Source organism: Oncorhynchus mykiss, chromosome 25 (genome assembly GCF_057628025.1).
Source record: "Oncorhynchus mykiss isolate SJ-2025 chromosome 25, ASM5762802v1, whole genome shotgun sequence".
Lineage (NCBI taxonomy): Eukaryota > Metazoa > Chordata > Actinopteri > Salmoniformes > Salmonidae > Oncorhynchus > Oncorhynchus mykiss.
The window spans coordinates 73,783,438-73,804,198 of record NC_143046.1 but is presented as its reverse complement, the minus strand read 5'-3'; the positions used below and the strand labels follow the sequence as shown (position 1 = coordinate 73,804,198).

General features: G+C 44.3%; 1 protein-coding gene across 10 annotated transcripts in view; it reads right to left on the bottom strand.

The window, feature by feature from the left end:
* LOC110505733 (ral GTPase-activating protein subunit alpha-1) overlaps positions 1-20,761 on the bottom strand; it is a 117,034-nt gene that overhangs the window by 95,695 nt on the left and 578 nt on the right. For 6 of the 10 annotated variants that reach the window (XM_090221037.1, XM_090221034.1, XM_090221040.1 and 3 more), the window contains exons 2-15: positions 10,143-10,253; positions 9,953-10,002; positions 8,660-8,717; positions 6,915-6,958; positions 6,548-6,725; positions 4,797-4,912; positions 4,249-4,387; positions 3,756-3,970; positions 2,872-3,129; positions 2,255-2,437; positions 1,964-2,035; positions 1,661-1,809; positions 670-793; positions 101-262 (exon numbers count right to left, since the gene is read on the bottom strand). In XM_090221037.1, coding sequence (XP_090077163.1) covers positions 101-262; positions 670-793; positions 1,661-1,809; positions 1,964-2,035; positions 2,255-2,437; positions 2,872-3,129; positions 3,756-3,970; positions 4,249-4,387; positions 4,797-4,912; positions 6,548-6,725; positions 6,915-6,958; positions 8,660-8,717; positions 9,953-10,002; positions 10,143-10,253 — 1,859 coding nt within the window. Of the gene's footprint in view, positions 1-92; positions 263-669; positions 794-1,660; positions 1,810-1,963; positions 2,036-2,254; positions 2,438-2,871; positions 3,130-3,755; positions 3,971-4,248; positions 4,388-4,796; positions 4,913-6,547; positions 6,726-6,914; positions 6,959-8,659; positions 8,718-9,952; positions 10,003-10,142; positions 10,254-20,761 lie in introns of all 10 variants that reach the window. The other 4 variants (XM_090221035.1, XM_090221042.1, XM_090221044.1 and 1 more) reach the window with 2 other exon arrangements.

Here is a 20,761-nt window from a genome sequence, read left to right as displayed (position 1 = left end):
TTTTACTGTATTTTCTTTACATGTCTTAACAAAATGCTAAGACTTGTGCTTTCTACAGTATGTGTGTTTAGAATGTTCTCTCCTGTCGTTACCTGTACAGGTTGCGGGCCAGAACTTTGGTGAGCGTCTCCATGGTGAGGGACCACTCTGTAACCAACTCCTCCCAGCAGGTGAGCGAGGACAGCACGGCCAGCAGGTCGTCCCACAGCTCCCTGGAGATGTACACGTTCAGGTTCCCTTTGATCCAGGCCACTATCAAGGTCTACCAGAGAAGGAAGAGAGTCAGAGACCGACAAAGTAGCATGACAAGTAGAAACGTCCCTTAGAAACATCCCTTAGTTAGGTCTCATGCAGAGGAAGGTTATGGAGGCACCATGGCTCTCTCAAAAGTCTTTGCCTCGATTCCTTGTGTCCTCTCCCAAACTTATTTTCAAAATTTCAGTGGGCAGCGAGGGGAGGATTCAAGGAGAGGACATGAGGAATCAAGAAAATACTATTAAGAAAAAGCCCTTGCGGTTAGTCACATTAGGTGTCCCAAATGGCATCCTCTTCCCTATATAGTACAGCGCTTTTAACTCATGGGCCCAGGCCAAAAGCAGTGCATTATATAGGGAACAGGGTGCCGCTTGGGACACAACAACTGTATGTTGTGAGTACTATGCTGGGTACCTGAAAGACGGCCCCGGCCAGCCTCCCAGAGAGAGTGATGTTCTTCTTGCCATGGGGCATGATGGAGGGATGTCTCCTCATCACACACTCAGTCACCCTTAACAGCACCAGCAAGATCTGCTCCCTGCAGACGCACAGAGAGACACCAGAAGAGTAGCGGTCACATAGGATCCCTCATGTTACACAAAGAGTGGAAAGTTCCTACCCCTCCACCTTGGCCCTAACCTAACATACCAGGCATAAAATAAAAGCCTGAGCAGGGTCTCTGCATCCAGTGTTCAGGGGGAAAGGAAGCTAGGTTGAAGATACTGTATCCCTGAAAATCGTATGTCGTCCACCCATCAAATAAGTGGATTCTGCTAGTTCAGTCACACCCGTTGCTGACAGGTATATAAAATCTTGCACACAGCCATGCTATCTCCAAAGACAAACATTGGCAGTAGAACAGCCTTACTGAAGACTTCAGGGACTTTCAACGTGGCTATGATGTCTATGAAGTCCATACAGAAATGGTTTGTCGAGATGGGTGTGGAAGAACTTGACTGGCCTGCACAGAGCCCTGACCTCAACCCCATCAAACACCTTTGGGAGGAATTGGAATGCCGACTGCGAGCCAGGCCTAATCGCTCAACATCAGTACCCAACCTCACTAATGCTCTTTTGGCTGAATGGAAGCAAGTCCCCACAGCAATGCTTCAACATCTAGTGGAAAGCCTTCCCAGAAGAGTGGAGGCTGTTATAGCAGCAAATGGGGGACCAACTCAATATTATTGCTCATGATTTTGGAATGAGGTGTTCAACGAGCAGGTGTCCACATACTTTTGGTCATTTGGATTACATAACCAGACTCTTCAGATCTGCAAATATAGAAGGGTTAGGGCTAATGGGAGTGGTGGGTTGCAAATTGGGTCTGGCCATAAATGTATGCTATGCTTTCCCATTAGAACCAATACGCTGCTCAGTGTTAGCGTGTAGTGTTGTGGTGCTGTACCATGTCTTCTGGTCCATGGTTTCATGCATGACCAGGCTGCGGTAGATGTTGAGGACTCTCTTGCACATGTCAACATGTTCCTCCAGCAACACCTTGAGCTCGTTGGCTGGCTCCAGCAGAAAAACGTTGGCAGAGTTGGTGACAAACACCTGGGGTGAAAGAGAGCGAGGGGTAGATGATGGTGGTGAAGAAAGGCATGGAACTGGACAGTATCGGATGGAAGTTAGTGATCATTCCAGAATAAGACTTTATGTGGTTGCCGATTTATCATAATGTGTGTATGTGTTGGGCAATAGAAAATACCTGTAGAGTGGGCTGAACACCGGCATGCACACTGTACTCCAGCAGCTCTTTCTCAGACACTTTATTCACCCCCTGAGGACACAGAAAGACACAAGAAGTGTTAGACTGAGAGACCATGAAGACAGGCGGCATCATGTGTACTTACTTGTCTTTGTTGAGGGTTGTGTTCATTAGACACCAAATGTAAGAAAACGGACTGAAACAAGGAGTCCTTTTCCATTGCAAAATGTATTCCTTAATGGACCCTGGTGCTTCCATCCATCCTCCCCCACACAAAGCCCCAGCTCTCACCTCCTCCTTCTCAGTGTCCTGCTGGGCTACAGGCTCTAGGTTGATCCCTCCAACCGTGGTAAAGAACCTCTCTTCCTCCGGCTCCCTCATAAACACAGGCTTGTCCTCCTGGGCGAACCATTCCTGGTACACCCGCACCACCTTCCTCATGGCTGCAGCCTCACACATCGGCAACAGGAAGGCCTGAGAAAAGAGGACAACACATCAATGTCACTGTGGATTCAAATGGAGCAGACTTATTTATCTTCTCTGCTCTCTTTGGGGCATACAGCCACACAATACCAGACTTTTGCAGGGGTATTCAGACTTTTACAGGGGTATTCAGACTTTTACAGGGGTATTCAGACTTTTGCAGGGGTATTCAGACTTTTACAGGGGTATTCAGACTTTTGCAGGGGTATTCAGACTTTTACAGGGGTATTCAGACTTTTACAGGGTTATTCAGACTTTTACAGGGGTATTCAGACTTTTGCAGGGGTATTCAGACTTTTACAGGGGTATTCAGAACATAGTAGTAGTAGTAATAGAACTTTATTGTTCCAAGAAGGGAAACATATTTATCACAACCAGAACCAGCAATACACAATGTACTGTGCGTTTGAGTATGTGTGCTGTACCTGTCTGAAGACCTCGGTGATGAAGTTGACGTTAGTCCTGGAGGAACAGAGGACTCGTCTCACCACCTCCTTGTCAGTGAGGTGCTCCTCGTCCATACTACACAGGCTGGAGGAGCTGGGCTCCCTCTCCGTCAGGGTGGAGGTGTTGGAGTGGGACTGCTCCTGCTCACACCCAATCGCTCTGTCCAGGCTGTCTGCCCTGGGGCCCAGGTCCTCCCCCAGGCCATGTCCCCGCGCTGCCAGCCCTGCTGCTGCCCTCTGGAACACAACCAGAGAAACACAACCACCATTAATGCTTCCATAAGGATTGGAAATGTATGTAACACAATACATGAGTTGGAGGTTCACTAGTATATCCCACAGACAGAGAAATATCACAACTTAAAAGCTGTCCCAGAGGCTTTGTTTAATGTAAAGATAGTTATGCTAACCCTGCATACTTCTGCCCTTCAGATGTGCTGCCTGCATGGCCAACCTGGATGTTTTTTGGCACGCTCTCTCTATGATTCCTAGATATAATACAGTGCCTTGCGAAAGTATTCGGCCCCCTTGAACTTTGCGACCTTTTGCCACATTTCAGGCTTCAAACATAAAGATATAAAACTGTATTTTTTTGTGAAGAATCAACAACAAGTGGGACACAATCATGAAGTGGAACGACATTTATTGGATATTTCAAACTTCTTTAACAAATCAAAAACTGAAAAATTGGGCGTGCAAAATTATTCAGCCCCCTTAAGTTAATACTTTGTAGCGCACCTTTTGCTACAAAAGTGGCAAATGGTCGCAAAGTTCAAGGTGGGCCGAATACTTTCGCAAGGCACTGTATATACATTGTGCTAACTCAGGCAAACTCTACCCTCGGGTGTGTATACGGTGATTACCTGGATGTTCTTTGGAACGCTCTCCCTCTCTCCATCCACCCCGGGGATGTGTGTTCCAGTGTTGGAGCGTGGCTCCAGCCAGAAGGACACCAGCCAGCGGATGAAGATGACGCGGGCATTGAGGAGGCTCTCCTTGGTACAGTACACTGCCTCGTTGGTCTCTGGGTCTTTCTTCACCACACTGTAGTAAGGCTTTGGTCTCATCGAAGGAACCTCTGGAGGGGGGACAGACGGAGAGGTTGAATAGAGAATACAGATGTATCACTATTCCCCTCTTCACACCATTGTGTTGACCCAACTCATACTGTGCTGGCTCTGATGTATAACCATGCCAGCTCAGCTCGGCTCAGTAGTACCAAAAGGGTATCAATGTACTTCTATGAACACTGCACCACTATAGTAAAATGCAAAGCTAAGAATCAGCTTTAGAATGTATATAAACAAAGACCTATCTGTTTCTTTAGCTCATACTAATTCAAATTTGTCTCCTCACCCAGTATGGGATGGTACAAACTGGTCTCCTTGGAGAAGTTGGGGAATATGTGCGGCAGGTAATATTTCTTGAAGTTTCCAAACAGGAATGCAAAGCCCTTCTCGTGGTTGTCTTTACACTTCCACTCCAGACTTTTGGCCTGCAGGGGGAAAGACAACAAGAGACTACTGTTAACAAAGAGCATGACAGAAACAGGACCAGAGACAGGGAGTGAGAGGAGGCACTGTCTGCGGCAGGGAGAGAGAGAGCAGCCGTTAACTCAGTGTGTGAGCATACAGCACACTGAAGAAAAAGCATGCCGATGCAACTCAGCGTTAATAATGAGTTTGAGCTATACATATGAGCTATGTTGTTGATCCCGTTTAATTTTGAACTGAGTTCATTGTGGGTGACTTAACATGATGTAAGGAAGTTCAGGGGGTTACGGTCATTTGCACTTCTCAGCATGCAGACAGACAGACGTCCATCTCAAAAGGCTCGCTGGTAGGTAGTAGGTAATGCATCCACGCCAAGCATGTTAGCAGTGTTAGTAATTAAGGGAAGAGTACCTGGTTTACCATGTATTTCAGAAGAGCCTCTAGAAAGTATCCTGTGAGGTCTTCCTGGGCTTTATCCCCTGCCTGAGGAGGGACCAGGGGACTGATCTCTTCTGGAGTAACTTGAGCTGAAGGAATGGAAGAAGAAGGGAAAGCAATATAGGAGGAGATAAAAAAAAAGGATCAAAAGCAAAATAATCAGCCCCATGGGCTTGACTGATAATTAGGGTTGGCCATAGGAGTTTGAATCTGAAATATGTTTAGGCTGCAGAACAGCAGACCTGCCAACCCTGTCCAACTTTTTAGAGTACCAGAAGCGCACGGGCAAATTAGAGATAACTATCTATAACGTTTTTTTGTAGCACATGCTCCCGAGTTTAGTCTCTATAGTAGAGGAACGCTCGTCACCTCTCAAACAGGGCCAATCACCAGGGCCAGGTCACAAGTATTGGCTTTTTAGACATGGTTCCTAAGCAATTCTAAAAGCAAAATCATTTCGAAAACATAAAAACAAACACAAATGATCGCGTCGACAGACAGCAAACTGGTTACACAAAGCTTAAGTAGGCTACCGCAAAGAGAATCTGAACGCTGTCCGCTAGAAGAGTCCGCTGTTTCGGCCTATGTAAAAGGTAAAAGGTCAAATGTAAAAGGTGCCTATTGGATCTTTGCAGCGCATAAATCATTTCAGATTTTCGAAATGTATAAAATCTCAAATCTAGTGCAAAGGCCTTTTAGAAGCATTGCCTCTGTAGATAATACCGGACACTCATTCATTCTCCATCACACAGTATTCTAAACTCACGACTCCATTTAATGCCAAGATGTTAATATTGATTTTTGATTATACTTTGTAATGCTTTTTGTGACGTGGATCATAATTACAGTTACAGTCTATCAGGTTGCGTGATCCTCGTAATGTTACGTGGAAAATACAACGAATGGGTCGCAGAATAAAATGTATATCACACTCGCACAAATGCGACATTTGCATTTCATTTATTTCACTAGAAAATGAAGGTGAACTGCTGGCACTTTAGAGCCCACTGAATGTCTATCTTATGTTCACTAACGTTAGCTTGAAACAATTAGTGTTTACCTTTCCACAACACACGGGGCGACAGGGTAGCCTAGTGGTTAGAGCGTTGGACTAGTAACCGGAAGGTTGCGAGTTCAAACCCCCGAGCTGACAAGGTACAAATCTGTCGTTCTGCCCCTGAACAGGCAGGTAACCCACTGTTCCCAGGCCGTCATTGAAAATAAGAATTTGTTCTTAACTGACTTGCCTGGTTAAATAAAGGTAAAATAAAAAAAATAAATAAATAAACACGGAGTCGAAAAGGGATTTGTCCATGTGTTTACGTACAGCTGACAGTCGGCAAACTCAACACTTATCACAACAAACAGGAGGAGGGGCAGACAGGGCTACGTCCAATAATTATGTTTTTATCTCAATTCCGTACGTCTGTATGTTGCATCCGTACATGTTGAGGCTTGATAAATCGGGATGTTAGATTTTCTCAGTGGATTCATTTTTTATTCAAAAGTAATTACATTACTATTATTAATATATATATTTTAAATCAGGCCCTATTAATTTCTGTGTACTTTTAACATTGGATCTCGAAGCTGCGTACATGGACAGAGAATTGCGTAGTTGGTACGCAAAATGCGTGCATGTTGGCAGGTCTGGAATGGTCAACCTCAAGATTTTTCCTTATAACTACAGTCACTAGCAAGGTGATAGGTGTAGAGATACTAACTCTCCTGGAGGCTGAGAGGGGGGTTGACCAGGTTGTCCAGGGTTCGAGGGCCAAGCTCTGACTGGGGAGATGGGAAGCCAGGGATCAGACAGGCAAAAATCCATAGCTGCTCTCTCAGTGCGTTGCCTTGCAAGGCCTGCATCCATAGCAGGAACAGACGTACACCCTCCCTTCGGATCTACAGGGGAGAGAGACACAGTCAGGAACAGAAATAGAATCAAGCCTTTCTATATGTATGAGCATTCTATTACCAAATACCCATAGCAGTCAACACCATTGTGAAAGACGAAGGCAACAGCAAAAACAGAAGTACTGCATGTACAGATACAGGTTGGCTACTTGCGAATGAAGGACCACTCTGATGTACCTTTAAAGAGTTCCCAGTGTGCAACAACTTCTTCAGAATGAGGCCTGTGAGGACAACAAAATGCATCACATGGAATATCAACAACTGGACTGACACTCCCCCAGCCCTTATCACACCCAACCAGCCCCGCCCCCAATACTACAGCACATGTCAGAGTTCTCGGTCAGACCTGGGAGACCCTCATCCCCAGGTCCTTGGCTTTCTCAGGGTGGGCTTTGTATCCAACTGCACAGTGGTCTCAGTGCAGTGGAAAAGGAGAGACCACCTAGTGGAAGGGTGAGGAGAGGGCAGTGGAAAAGGAGAGACCACCTAGTGGAGGGGTGAGGAGAGGGCAGTGGAGAAGGAGAGACCACCTAGTGGAGGGGTGAGGAGAGGGCAGTGGAGAAGGCGAGACCACCTAGTGGAGGGGTGAGGAGAGGGCAGTGGAAAAGGAGAGACCACCTAGTGGAAGGGTGAGGAGAGAGCAGTGGAAAAGGAGAGACCACCTAGTGGAGGGGTGAGGAGAGGGCAGTGGAAAAGGAGAGACCACCTAGTGGAGGGGTGAGGAGAGGGCAGTGGAAAAGGAGAGACCACCTAGTGGAGGGGTGAGGAGAGGGCAGTGGAGAAGGAGAGACCACCTAGTGGAGGGGTGAGGAGAGGGCAGTGGAAAAGGAGAGACCACCTAGTGGAGGGGTGAGGAGAGGGCAGTGGAAAAGGAGAGACCACCTAGTGGAGGGGTGAGGAGAGGGCAGTGGAAAAGGAGAGACCACCTAGTGGAGGGGTGAGGAGAGGGCAGTGGAAAAGGAGAGACCACCTAGTGGAGGGGTGAGGAGAGGGCAGTGGAAAAGGAGAGACCACCTAGTGGAAGGGTGAGGAGAGAGCAGTGGAAAAGGAGAGACCACCTAGTGGAGGGGTGAGGAGAGGGCAGTGGAAAAGGAGAGACCACCTAGTGGAGGGGTGAGGAGAGGGCAGTGGAAAAGGAGAGACCACCTAGTGGAGGGGTGAGGAGAGGGCAGTGGAAAAGGAGAGACCACCTAGTGGAGGGGTGAGGAGAGGGCAGTGGAAAAGGAGAGACCGCCTAGTGGAGGGGTGAGTAGAGGGCAGTGGAAAAGGAGAGACCACCTAGTGGAGGGGTGAGGAGAGGGCAGTGGAAAAGGAGAGACCACCTAGTGGAGGGGTGAGGAGAGGGCAGTGGAAAAGGAGAGACCACCTAGTGGAAGGGTGAGGAGAGAGCAGTGGAAAAGGAGAGACCACCTAGTGGAGGGGTGAGGAGAGGGCAGTGGAGAAGGAGAGACCACCTAGTGGAGGGGTGAGGAGAGGGCAGTGAAAAAGGAGAGACCGCCTAGTGGAGGGGTGAGGAGAGGGCAGTGCACTAATATGCTTCACTCTCACTCCAAATGCATGTTACAAATCATGTGGCTACAGTCAGTACTAAAACAGACATTGTTAAGGGCCTGATACGCACTTAACTGGCTTAACCTGCTTTTCAAACACATGATGGGACCAAATGTCTGATCATGAGGTAAAATCTTGAGAAGGGATGGGCAACTGGCAAAATGTCATCTAAACCTCACGTCAAAATGTGTAGAATTGCAGGAAATGAACTCTCAACTGTCAAGAGGGGGCTGCTAAAATGATGCGTTCACCCACATAAAATGTTTGCCCATCCCTGATCTAGAGCAAAACACACACATTCCCACTCATCTGATGAAGATGTCCACACTCAATGGCAACACAACATGTACAAAGGCCTAGTACAAATGTACCTATGCTGTGGAACTGCCATCGTCCTTGTATTCGCTCTGGTAGGAGTTGCAGAATTTTCTGTTAACACAACATAGAATACAACAGTTAGGAGTGGTATGAAAGCCAGTGGCAGTATTACTACTGGGTTGAAACAAATGAATCCATCTTCATTGGAGAATATAATGTCAATTGTCCAAAGAATGTCAGTGGTCTAGCCTCTCTGTTGTGGATGAGCTATATCATCAGCCAAGCGGTAGACGTCTCTGACTCCATACGAAGAAGACCATGAGACAACAAGGGACAGGTGAGGTGAAGACACCTTTCCAGGGAAATATTTGAAAGGAAGACTAGTGAGACTAGTTTGACTTATCTCACACATTTCAACACCTGCAACTACTTAATCCCGGTCACCTCGTCTGACACACATGGAGAGGAAAGGCAGTTCTCTCAGAGAAACGTTTTAAATATCACTGGCCTTAGATGTGAGGTCAACTGCAGCAGGAGGACTGGGTCCTACCTGTAAGGAGACTATGAAGATGTAATGCCACATGACTCATTCACACCCATGTGAACTGGTAAAAGGTCACTAGCTGTTTGGCAAACAGACACCCATTTTTTTTTTTAGATCATAAACCTGCCTCTCAGCTCACTGTCTAGGTCTATAAATATGACACAAGACAAGACAATGCCTACAGTATGTGTGTGTGCATGTTGGCAGGATAATTTTGATCCTTGTAATCTAAATGGAACATTTTGCCACGGTCTTCAGGCCTCACTGAGCCTTGCCTTCAGTCCATTCTAATACCCTCCCGTGGGTGGTCACCAGGCACATGCCTGCATGCATGCACGTATGTATGTATGTATGTATGTATGTATGTATGTATGTATGTATGTATGTATGTATGTATGTATGTATGTAAGAGAGAGAGAGAGAGAGAGAGACTTGTCTAAGCCATGAGTACCGCACATCACAGAACAGAGATTAGTCTAGCTATGTAAACGGCACTGTGGTTGGGTGAGGGAGCGGTCAGTCAGTTAGAGTGTGTGTGTGTGTGTGTGTGTGTGTGTGGGGGGGGGGGGGGGGTATTCCACACATGGGGATTGAGGAGTTGTCAAGCAAACACAGAAAGAAGCACTCCACTTTCTGATTTACAGTAGCCTACACATTAACCTGCTTGGGGGGGGATGTTAGGCCAACTCTCTGTTACACCTACTCCATTCTGCTTTCTACGCATTCAGAATCCATCCCTCTCAAAATAATTGGGACACTCAATTAAAACAACTCCTCAATATTGCAGAAGTAACTGTCTTACCTCGAATATGAAAATAATGGAGTCAAGTTCTTCCCTTTGTGATTTGTGACCTGCAGAAGAGAAGAGAACGTGAGGAAGTGTCTGAAACAATACCAGTGTCACCATGACTAGCGACTGTAAAACATCCTGTAATAATGTGAAAATAACATTCATGTTACCAACCAGACTATTCTCAAACTTTTATTCTCACCTTTTTGTTTGAGACTGACTTCAATGATAACAAAGTTCTCAAAGAACACATAGTAGATGTGAGAGTAGTACTGGTCAAAGAAATGCTTCAGGTCCCCCGACTCTGCATTTTCTGCAGAGAAAGAAAGAAAGAAAAGAAAGAAAGAAAGAAAGGAAAGGAAAGAAAAGAAAGAAAAAAGAAAAGAAAGAAAGGAGGAGAGGAGAGAGGAGAAGAGATCGAGAAAGAAAGAAAGAGAGAAAGAGGAGAGAGGAGAAGAGATCGAGAAAGAAAGAAAGAGAGAAAGAGGAGAGAGGAGAAGAGATCGAGAAAGAAAGAAAGAGAGAAAGAGGAGAGAGGAGAAAGATGTACTGTTAAACCACACAGCAATGCAAACAAGCAGACATAATGATTCAGAGTTAAGGCTGCTATCTGAGAAGAATAATCAATGTCATACAGGCTTTGAATGCCCTGGATTTCAACTACACTTAAAATGACTAGGGGCCAGGAGGTTTTCCTGGTCAGGTCACACGAAAGCTACAGTAAAGCCTGGAGGTTTTATTGAACTTCAAAGACTCAGTCACTTCCCCACCTGTTATCATTCACCAAATAGCTACTATGAATAGCCTGGAGGGGCTATTCATAGAAATAGAATGAATAGAATGGGCTTGGAAGCTCTTACTCTGGCAATTTGACTGGTAAACGTATGGGTGCATGAGCAAAGGCTGCCTGGAATCGTGTTGCAACCATTTCCATGGTATACTGAACAAAAATATAAAATCAACAATTTCAAAGATATTTCTGAGTTACAGTTCATAGAAGGAAATCAGTCAATTTCTGGGATCTTTTACTTCAGCTCATGAAAAATGGGCCCAACACTTTACATGGCCTGCATACTTTCCAGACGTCACACATGAGCATGCTCTAGATCGACGAGTATGAAACGTGTTACAGTTGCCGCAACTTCGCACAGCCATTGAAGAGGAGTGTGACATCATTCCACAGGCCACAATCAACAGCCTTATCCCCTCTATGCGAAGGAGATGTGTCATGCTGCATAAGGCAAATGGTGGTCACACCAGACACTAACTGGTTTTCTGGTCCACACCCCAACCTTTTTTATAAGGTATCTGTGACCAACAGATGCATATCTGGGGTATTCCCAGTGATGTGAAATCCATAGACTAGGGCCTAATTAATTTATTTCAATTGACCGACTTCCTTACATTAACTATAATGCAGTAAAATCTTTGCAATTGTTGCATGTTGTGTTTATATTTTTGTTCAGTGTAGCTTTAAAACTCTCAGACACATAAAAAAAATGTGTAGAATTGCAGGAAAATAGTGTAAAATGTGTCAAATTCCGGCCTCCCGACTGGAGCAGCGGTCTAAGGCACTGCATCTACAGTGGTAGAGGCGTCACTACAGACCCGGCTTCGATCCCAGTCTGCATAACAACCGGCTGTGATCGGAAGTCCCATAGGGCGGCACACAATTGGCCCAGCGTCGTCCGGTTTAGGGGAGGGTTTGGCCAGGGGGGCTTTACTTGGCTCATCGCGGGCCGGACGCCTGCAGGCTGACTTCGGTTGTCAGTTGAACGGCGTTTCCTCCGACACATTGGTGCGGCTGGCTTCCGAGTTAAGCGGGCGGGTGTAAAGAAGCACGGTTTGGGCGGGTCATGTTTTGGAGGACGCATGAACTCGACCGAGCACATTTGGGATTTGCAGCGATGAAACTAGATCGAAATTGGGGAGAAAAAAAGGGTAAAATACAAAAAATAAATGATAAAACTGTAAAATTCTCTCCGACCCATGGTAAAATGTTTCAAATTGCAGGAAACTGTTTTAAGATGGTCATACCAAGAATCATTTAGACATTTTATATATTGAACACATTATATATTATACACATTTTAAACATTGAATTTAGTGTTACTCCTATTAGCCCATAGAAACACATTGAATAACAGATTCATACACAGAAAAAAAGGCTAAAACTATATCAAAAGGAAGTTAGATCAGGAAATAAATTTTTTTTTTACCCATATTTAACCCTTTTTCCAGGCTCTATACTACTTCCATATTTTTTTTTTTTACTGGTACACGGGCTAAACTCAAAGCAGTTTTTTGAGACCGACATGTCATTCCTTGCAAAGACTGAGGGGCAGTATTGAGTAGGTTTTCTGCAAGCTTGCTTTTTTGTGCTTTTATTTTGAGATTTGCTAAGCACATATATGTCTATGTCCAGTTTTGAGGAGTGCCTGTGCACACACGGAGCGGAGCTTGTAGCCGCCTCTAAACAGACAGATTTATATAGGGATTTTCTTATTATGCTAATTAGATGTCCACAGGGGCACTGATATCAACTCTCGTGGGTTAAAAGAGCAAAATACATTTCTGCGTCCCCCTTATGCTACCTTTGCCACGGCTACTGGAAAAAAATCAGAGGGGTAACACTGCACACACACAGATAATAGTTGTTGAATTAGCCTTGAGGGTCTGCTGCCCAGAGCCCACCATATTCATTAACACACTAATCACCCTGGGAGGGTCTTGTGAAGGACACCGCCAGGATAGTGTTGAGAAGCCTGCCAGAGGGAAAACAGAACAGGAAAAGACAGGCACATGGAAGCATGCACGTCTTCCTATCTTGTCCAGTCTCCCTGAAGCCTGTAGAATCTCAGGGAAAAGGCTTTTAAATCCCCTGGGACATCATTTAGTCTACTCCTGTAATCCTGAACAGAGCCAGAGAGGAGAGATGGCAGAGTCATGGGAGAGACAGGAAGAGATGTGATTTAGCAAAGTAAGATACTTCCAACAGTTATTTATTTCTCTTGTCTGAATCACTAAACAAACACTTGGCCTCAGGCGGACCCATGTTGGAAACTCTCTCTCACTGGTGCCACACACAAACACAGGCACACATACTTCTCTGACCTCTCGGTGCTATGGAGCATATCTCAAATAACTGACGGAAGAGACTCAGTCAACTGCAGCCAAGAAACAATTCTGAGACTCAGATTGGCAAAAACAATGACTACAAAGTTAAACAAGCAATACAACTCCATGCACAATGACTACTTTGAACAATTTCCAGACATTTTTTACAACAACACATTTAGATGCAAAGTTTGGCAACAGAATAACGGTTTGTGCTGTTTGTGCGTCATTCTGTTCCCAAACCTTGCATCTGATCTGCACTGTTCTTCAAGTGCAATCATTGTTTTTTTTGTTTGACATGCATTTTAAAGTAAACAATCTGAGTCTCAGCATCATTCTGTTACTGTTGAATTGTCCTGTACCATTACACAAAGCTCAAACATTTCTCCTTAACAAAACTCTCCTCTCTATGACAGTCCATCTGCATCACTGCAACACTTCTCAGCTCAGCACGTGACAAATCCAACATGAAGAAAACTATTTTGGGGCCAAAGGTACTAACTAATCCTAACTAATTTTGACATGGCTTGGCTGAAGAACTACACTTGTCAACAGGTAATATTAATATCTGCCAAACAGTACACACACACACACATCCAGCTTCCTCAATTTGCCCAGCTGAGGGCCAGCCCGGAACTGCTCTGTCCTAAACAATGGCTTAGCTTGGGGAATGGGGGCATGTTCTTGTTGACTTGCTCTGTTGAGATAGCAGCAAGCCAAGCAGCTGTATTGCAGTTCAAAAATAGAACACAAGAGTCTCTTATTCAGAAAGGGGCAGCATGCATCTGTTATGGCACCCTATACAGTGCCGTGAAAAACTATTTGCCCCCTTTCTGATTATCTCTATTTTTACATACTTTTGATACGTAACGTTATCAGATCTTCAACCAAAACCTAATATTAGATAAAGGGAACCTGAGCTAAAAAATGTATACTATTTTATTTATGCAAATCCTAATTCCCCCGTGTGAAAAATAACTGCCCCCTTACACATAACTGGTTGTGCCACCTTCAGCTGTAATGATTGCCACTAAATGCTTCCTGTAGTTGTTGATCAGTCTCTCACATCGCTGTGGAGGAATTTGGTTCACTCTTGCATGCAGAACTGCTTTAACTCTGCAACATTTGCGTGTTTTTAGGCATGACCTGCTTATCTCAAGTCCTGCCACATCTCAATTAGGACTTTGACTAGGCCATTTTAAAACTTCAAATTTGTTGCTTTTTAATCATTTTCATGTAGGCTTGATTGTGTGTTTTGGATCATTGTCTGGTTGCACGACCCAGCTGCACTTCACCTTACAGACAGATGGCCTGACATTCTCCTGTAGAATTCTTTGATAAAGAGCTAAATTCATGGTTCCTTCTATTAAGACAAGTTGTCCAGATCCTGAGGCAGCAAAGCATCCCCAAACCATCACACTACCACCACCATGCTTGACCGTTGGTATGAGATTCTTACCGTGGAATGCAGTGTTTGGTTTTCGCCAGACTTAATGGGACCCATCTCATTCAAAAATTTGAGTCAAGTTTGCCAAAAAGCACCTGGATGATCATCAAGACTCTTGGAAGAATGTTTTATGGACAGATTAGTAATAAAAAGTATAACTTTTCGGACGACATGGGTCCAATAATGTCTGGCGAAAACCGAAATTGTAAAGAGTGTATTTTTCCATATATAGACACACCCTGTGTTTTAATAAAATAAACTATATGTACTGAGCTTGTCTGACACTTTATGCACACTGTTTGATTCAATAATTAAAGACACACAAATGACTCAAGAGGAAGCCATAGATCAAGATAGCCAAACTAGAAGAAAAATACCTGTTCCCAGCCCTCCTCCTCCCACTGCTGCAGACCTTCTCAGATCCTGCCGTTACACTCCTGAAGTACACCAGGCGTCGGCACCCTTTTCCATTTGGAGTGACAATTTATATCTTACCATTTCTACCGATCTGCATATCAGTTATGATTTTCATATGCACATTTTTGTGCAACGGTTATATTTAATTTATAATAGGCTTTGTAACTCAAAATCATTGTCATGTGGTTAATCTGAATTCAATCTAAAAAATAAAAGTATACAAATCTAAATCTAATCTATTGTCAACTATGTAAAAACATCCTACATAAAGCCAACAAAAAAGTGCGGCCTGCAGGTCAAAAATACCCTGATAAAAAAATGCCCAAGAAATCCAATTGGCTACGCATGGCTGTCTGCAACAAACTTGAAACATTGTATCGACTTATCAACTGTAGCTGTCCTGAAGCTCCAGCTAGCAAACTTGCAACAACAATATTCTGGGCCCTCGGGACAGACACAACTGTAGGCTATTTGTGCAAGAGATAAGAATTAAATCAGGTATTTTATGACGTTTCCACTGGGTTAGAGCATTACATGTTTCCCTTCCATACCGACTGGTTATCGAAAGGGAGATAGCTGGAAATAATTGTAAAATACATTGAGTAACTATTGTCATGCTCAATGGATTCTAAAAACAGACTGTTTACTTGCTGTTTGATGTGATATTTGTAATCTTTATTTCTTTTTTTTAAGCTTTAAACTCAAAACTCATTACTGGTGGTGATATAAGACAATCAGAAATAGTACCAGAGGTCCCCAAATGGACACATTAATAGGGGTACATTTGCACACAGGTCAGGTAGCCTACATTTATATGCAAAATCAGGTGCGTGTCCTTACTGAACAAAAAACAATTAATAAATTGACAAAACTCATGAATTGGAATGATATAAACCAAAACTTTGGTTGGTGAGCTCTGCAAACAACACGTCCACTCCAACAATGAGAACGGTACACGACTCATAATAATAATAATATATTGAATGCATTAACAGAAAGAAATTTGGTCGACCAACAGCCTATCGACCAGTCGACTAAATGGGGTCAGCCCTAGTCTGCTTTGTGTTTTCATTTTTGCTATGGAAAAAAATACTGGGAAACTGGCCCTACTTTTTAAACCAAATCTTTGGCCAAAAGTAGTGCGCTACATAGAGAATAGGGTGACATTTGGGAAGCATCCTTAGTGTGTGGAGAGGCTGGCCCTCTCTCTGGTCATGTTTACATGAAGACTGTAGTCAACAACACTGAATTCTGCCAAGTCTTTGTCTACAGCACATGATCACACTACTGTGATTAGTAACACTGACTGGGTCCAACCATACACATTGCCTGTATGAGTTGGTTCTTTTGACATGGTATGGGCATTGGTGTCATGGGGCATTTAAAGTTGTCGATTCTATTTCAATGTAATTTCCTGTCCTTGAGAGGAAATGCACCTTTAGGTTCCACCTATGAAGAATGACGAAGGCTACTTATACATGTTCACGAATTGGGTGTGGGAATTTCCACGGAGTTGATAAAAATCAACAAATAGGGCACTGACAGCTGTCAGTGTAGCTAGCTAGCATGTTAACTTTATCTAGCTAGCTTGCTATCCTGCTAACCTTATCTAGCTAGCTAATGTTAACGGTTGTTGCTGTTTTTTTTTTTTTTACTATACTGTATTCAAATGATTAGCCAGCTGGTTCTATGGCTGGTTCTGGAGCTTGATTTATCAGAAGCATTGATTTAGGGGAAATGTATTTGAATTCGCCATCAAATGTTATGTCCTAAGTTTTGGCATGTTCCATAAATTGCAGCCACTTAGCCGCCTTAGAAAGAGTTACAAAGAATAATATGAAACTCAGTTATCCATATTCTCTCCTAGTGAGAGAGCCATCGCGGTAGTGGCACATGGCTACTCATTTCTCCTAAGTGGAGATTCTCTTTTCTCCCTCTCCCCACTCCCTCTCCCCATTTGAATTCCATGACGTCACTGTCACTTGTCCACTCAAGCTTAACATTGTTGTCATCTTTCTCCTTCCCCCTTTCTAACACCCAGATGGCGACACGCATCTCTGCGTGCCTGGCAGATATCTTAGCTTGGATGTCGGCTCACCATCTCAAGCTCAACAAGACGGAGCTGCTCTTCCTCCCGGGGAAGGTCTGCCTGCTCAAATACCTCTCCATCACGGTTGACTCCACAGTGTCCCCCAGTGCAAAGAACCTTGACATGACCCGGGACAAGACCCTGTTGTTCTCGCTCCTGCAGGTTCATGCTCTACAACATCCCTAGAGTATGACCCTGCCCCAAACAGGAAGCGGAGCAGGTCCTAATACGGGCACTTGTCCTCTCCCGTCTGGACTACTGCAACTCTGTTGGCTGGGCTCCCCGCTAGTGCCATCAAACCCCTGCAGCATATCCAGAACACTGCAGCCCGCCTGGTGTTCAACCTTTCCAAGTTCTCCCATGTCACCCCACTCCTCCGCACACTCCACTGGCTTCCAGTCGAAGCTTGCATCCACTACAAGACCATAGTGCTTGCCTACGGAGCAGCAATAGGAACTGCCCCTCCCTACCTTTAAGCTATGATCAAACCCTACACACCAACCCAAGTACTCCATTCTGCCACCTCTGGTCTCTTGGCCCTCCCACCCCTACAGGAGGCCAGCTCCCACTCAGCCCAGTCCAAGCTCTTCTCTGTCCTGGCACCCTAATGGTGGAACTAGCTTCCCCCTGAAGCTAGGACAGCAGAGTTCCTGACCATTTTCTGAAATCATCTGAAACCCTACTCTTCAAAGAGTATCTTAAATAATCCCACAGCACCCCCCCCCCCCCCCCCCCCCCGTCGCATCCCCTTCTCACCTAGACACCCCCCCACTAACACTCACACTTCACTTCTCTTCCCCCCTTACTAGTTCTGACTTTGCTGATAGCGACTTTGAGGAAAAATGTACTTACTATGACTGACGTGGTTGTCCCACCTAGCCATCTTAAGATGAATGCACTAACTGTAAGTCGCTCTGAATAAGAGTGTCTGCTAAATGACTAAAATGTGAAATGTAAATGTGTTTTTCTACATTTCCATGGACACGGTGCAACCTTTGGTAGGTAGGCTGCTGGCAGACTTTGGCTGCAGTACAGCAAAACCAAGTCAGTGAAATGATAGGCTACAATCAGTCATTCTTTGAATTTTATTTCACGAGTGCCTTTTCATTATCTGGATAGACTAACTAGCGTATAGTGATGCAAAACTTTAGCGGTAAAAACCATCATTTTGGGGCAACGGGGGAAGCGAGTTATTTTTGGAGAAAAAAGGTGGGATGCTTGCAAGCTGAAGAACACCATCCCAACCGTGAAGCACAGGGGTGGCAGCATCATGTTGTGGGGGTGCTTTGCTGCAGGAGGGACTGGTGCACTTCACAAAATAGATGGCATGATGAGGCAGGAAAATTACATGGATATATTGAAGCAACATCTCAAGAGTCTCAATCAGTCAGGAACTTAAAATCTTGGTTACAAATGGGTCTTCCAAATGGACAATGACCCCAAGCATACTTCCAAAGTTGTGGCAAAATGGCTTAAGGACAACAATGTCAAAGTATTGGAGTGGTCATCACAAAGCCCTGACCTCAATCCCATAGAAAATATGTGGGCAGAACTGAAAAAGCGTGTGAGAGCAAGGAGGCCTACAAACCTGACTCAGTTACACCAGCTCTGTCAGAAGGAATGGGCCAAAATGCACAAGTTATTGTAGAAAGCTTGTGGAAGGCTACCCAAAACATTTGACTTAAACCATTTAAAAAGGCAATAAATACTACCAAATACTAATTGAGTGCATGTAAACCTCTGACCCACAGGGAATGTGATGAAAGAAAGAAATCATTCGCTCTACTATTATTGACATTTCACATTCTTAAAATAAAGTGGTGTCCTAACTGACCTAGGACAGGGAATTTTTTCTCTGATTAAATGTCAGGAATTGTCAAACACTGTGTTTAAATGTATTTGGCTAAGGTGTACGTACATTTCTGACTTCAACTGCACATTTTACTTTTCTATTATTTCTCTCTGCATTGTTGGGAAGGGCCCATAAGTAAGCATTTAACTGCCTGTTGTTTACGAAGTATGTGAAGAATACATTTGATTATGTTTTTCCATTGAAGATTTTCTTTAAAAAAGGAGCCATGGATGTTGATTAAGCCATGGGAAACACACACTGAGCTTAGGTTACACATCCTGCGTGGCGTCATGCCTGAAGCTTGTCATCCATTGCTCAGCTGCCATTATGGTCAGGCAGTGCCGGACCACAGCCACACAACTCCCTACTAGGCCAAGCCTATATCCCCAACATGATTGTGTGATTGTTATCTTGGGCCTGAAATTCCCCATGGAGTGAGCTGGCCAGGGCACACCCATCCAATTTCCACAGAGCGCAGTTCCTAACCTACTCCCTGGCAAACTGAAGCCACACCATGTGTGCAGCACTTTTGAAATAAAAGTAGCTTCTACAGTTCGCTAAGGCACCGCCATAAAATCAGGTTTTTACACTGTCACAATTAGCCTATTTTTTGCTATACTAAAGTTATATTATTAGCCTATAGTTTTAAATGAATTAGCCTAGATATTTTTTTCAACAACCAATAAGACAAAATGCTAGGCTTAACACATTACATTTAAACACATTACATTATTATTACACAGTATGTGGCTATGCTGTTTCTCAGTAACACACACACCTCTCCAACCTCATGCCGCAACCAAAACAACTGAGAACTCAGAAATATCAGACTTCATAGAGTGGGTTCAAGACAGCTGGGAACTCTGAAAAAAACAAGGTCCATCTGGTTTTGAACAGTCCCCCAACTCAGAATTCCAAGTCGGAAACTCGGGCATCTTTCTAGAGCTCCAGCTTTCCAATCTAAACATCACTGATGACCGTTGTTTTATTTAGTTGTCTTAAATGTCTCCATCAGCTACTGGCACATATGCACAATGAGATGATGACAGTTGCGTTTCTACACCAGTTGCTGTACTGGGGGACATTGGAAACAGGAAATTTGGTATGTGCCTTGAACACAATGGGGGAAATGGGTTCATGAGATGGAGCAGCAATGTTTCACTCACAAGTCACAATGCCATGAAGTTATGTTTTTCATAGCTTCTACAAATACAACAGAATTTAACCATCTCCAGTCCATTTCCTCTCAATATCATATTTTTAAAGCCTTAGAACAGACCATGCAACAAGAGGGCTTTTGGCTTTAAACTCAGGACACTTTGGTGAAACAGTAGGACTCTGTTCTCTCTAGGACTGACTTTCCTGACTAATCCCAAAGGAAGCCCCGGTTTACATCTTCTGTTTTTTTCACGGGGTCCACCCAGTGCCGCCCACAGACCCAATCCCATCCTCCAGACAGACTCCGTTTTGCAGGTAGTTCTTAATGAACTCCTCCAATTAGCTAATTGCCTGACATCTCAAATCTGGCTCTAGTATATGTTGCATCTTCAGTCCACAAATTGTGCAGAAGGCAAGGGGCAAGACAGAGATAAATCACTTAAGACACATATTGACAAATGGGACGGTATATCATCCTTGGGATGTCCCCACCCCATTGAGGTTGAAATGTAATATGGTTCAAGTTCGGTAGGGGTTTAGGTTAAGCACGTCCCAAGGACCCCGGAAACACTAACCAAATCAAAACATGGTTGAATTATTTGCAGAATAGAATAAACTAGATATGGACCAGTTTGAGCCACTGTGAATACAATCAGTATGCAACCAGCACATCAAATTCATTTTAAGCATTGCAATTACACAAACCATGTTATAATGGCTAGCAACAACTGTATGCTTCCA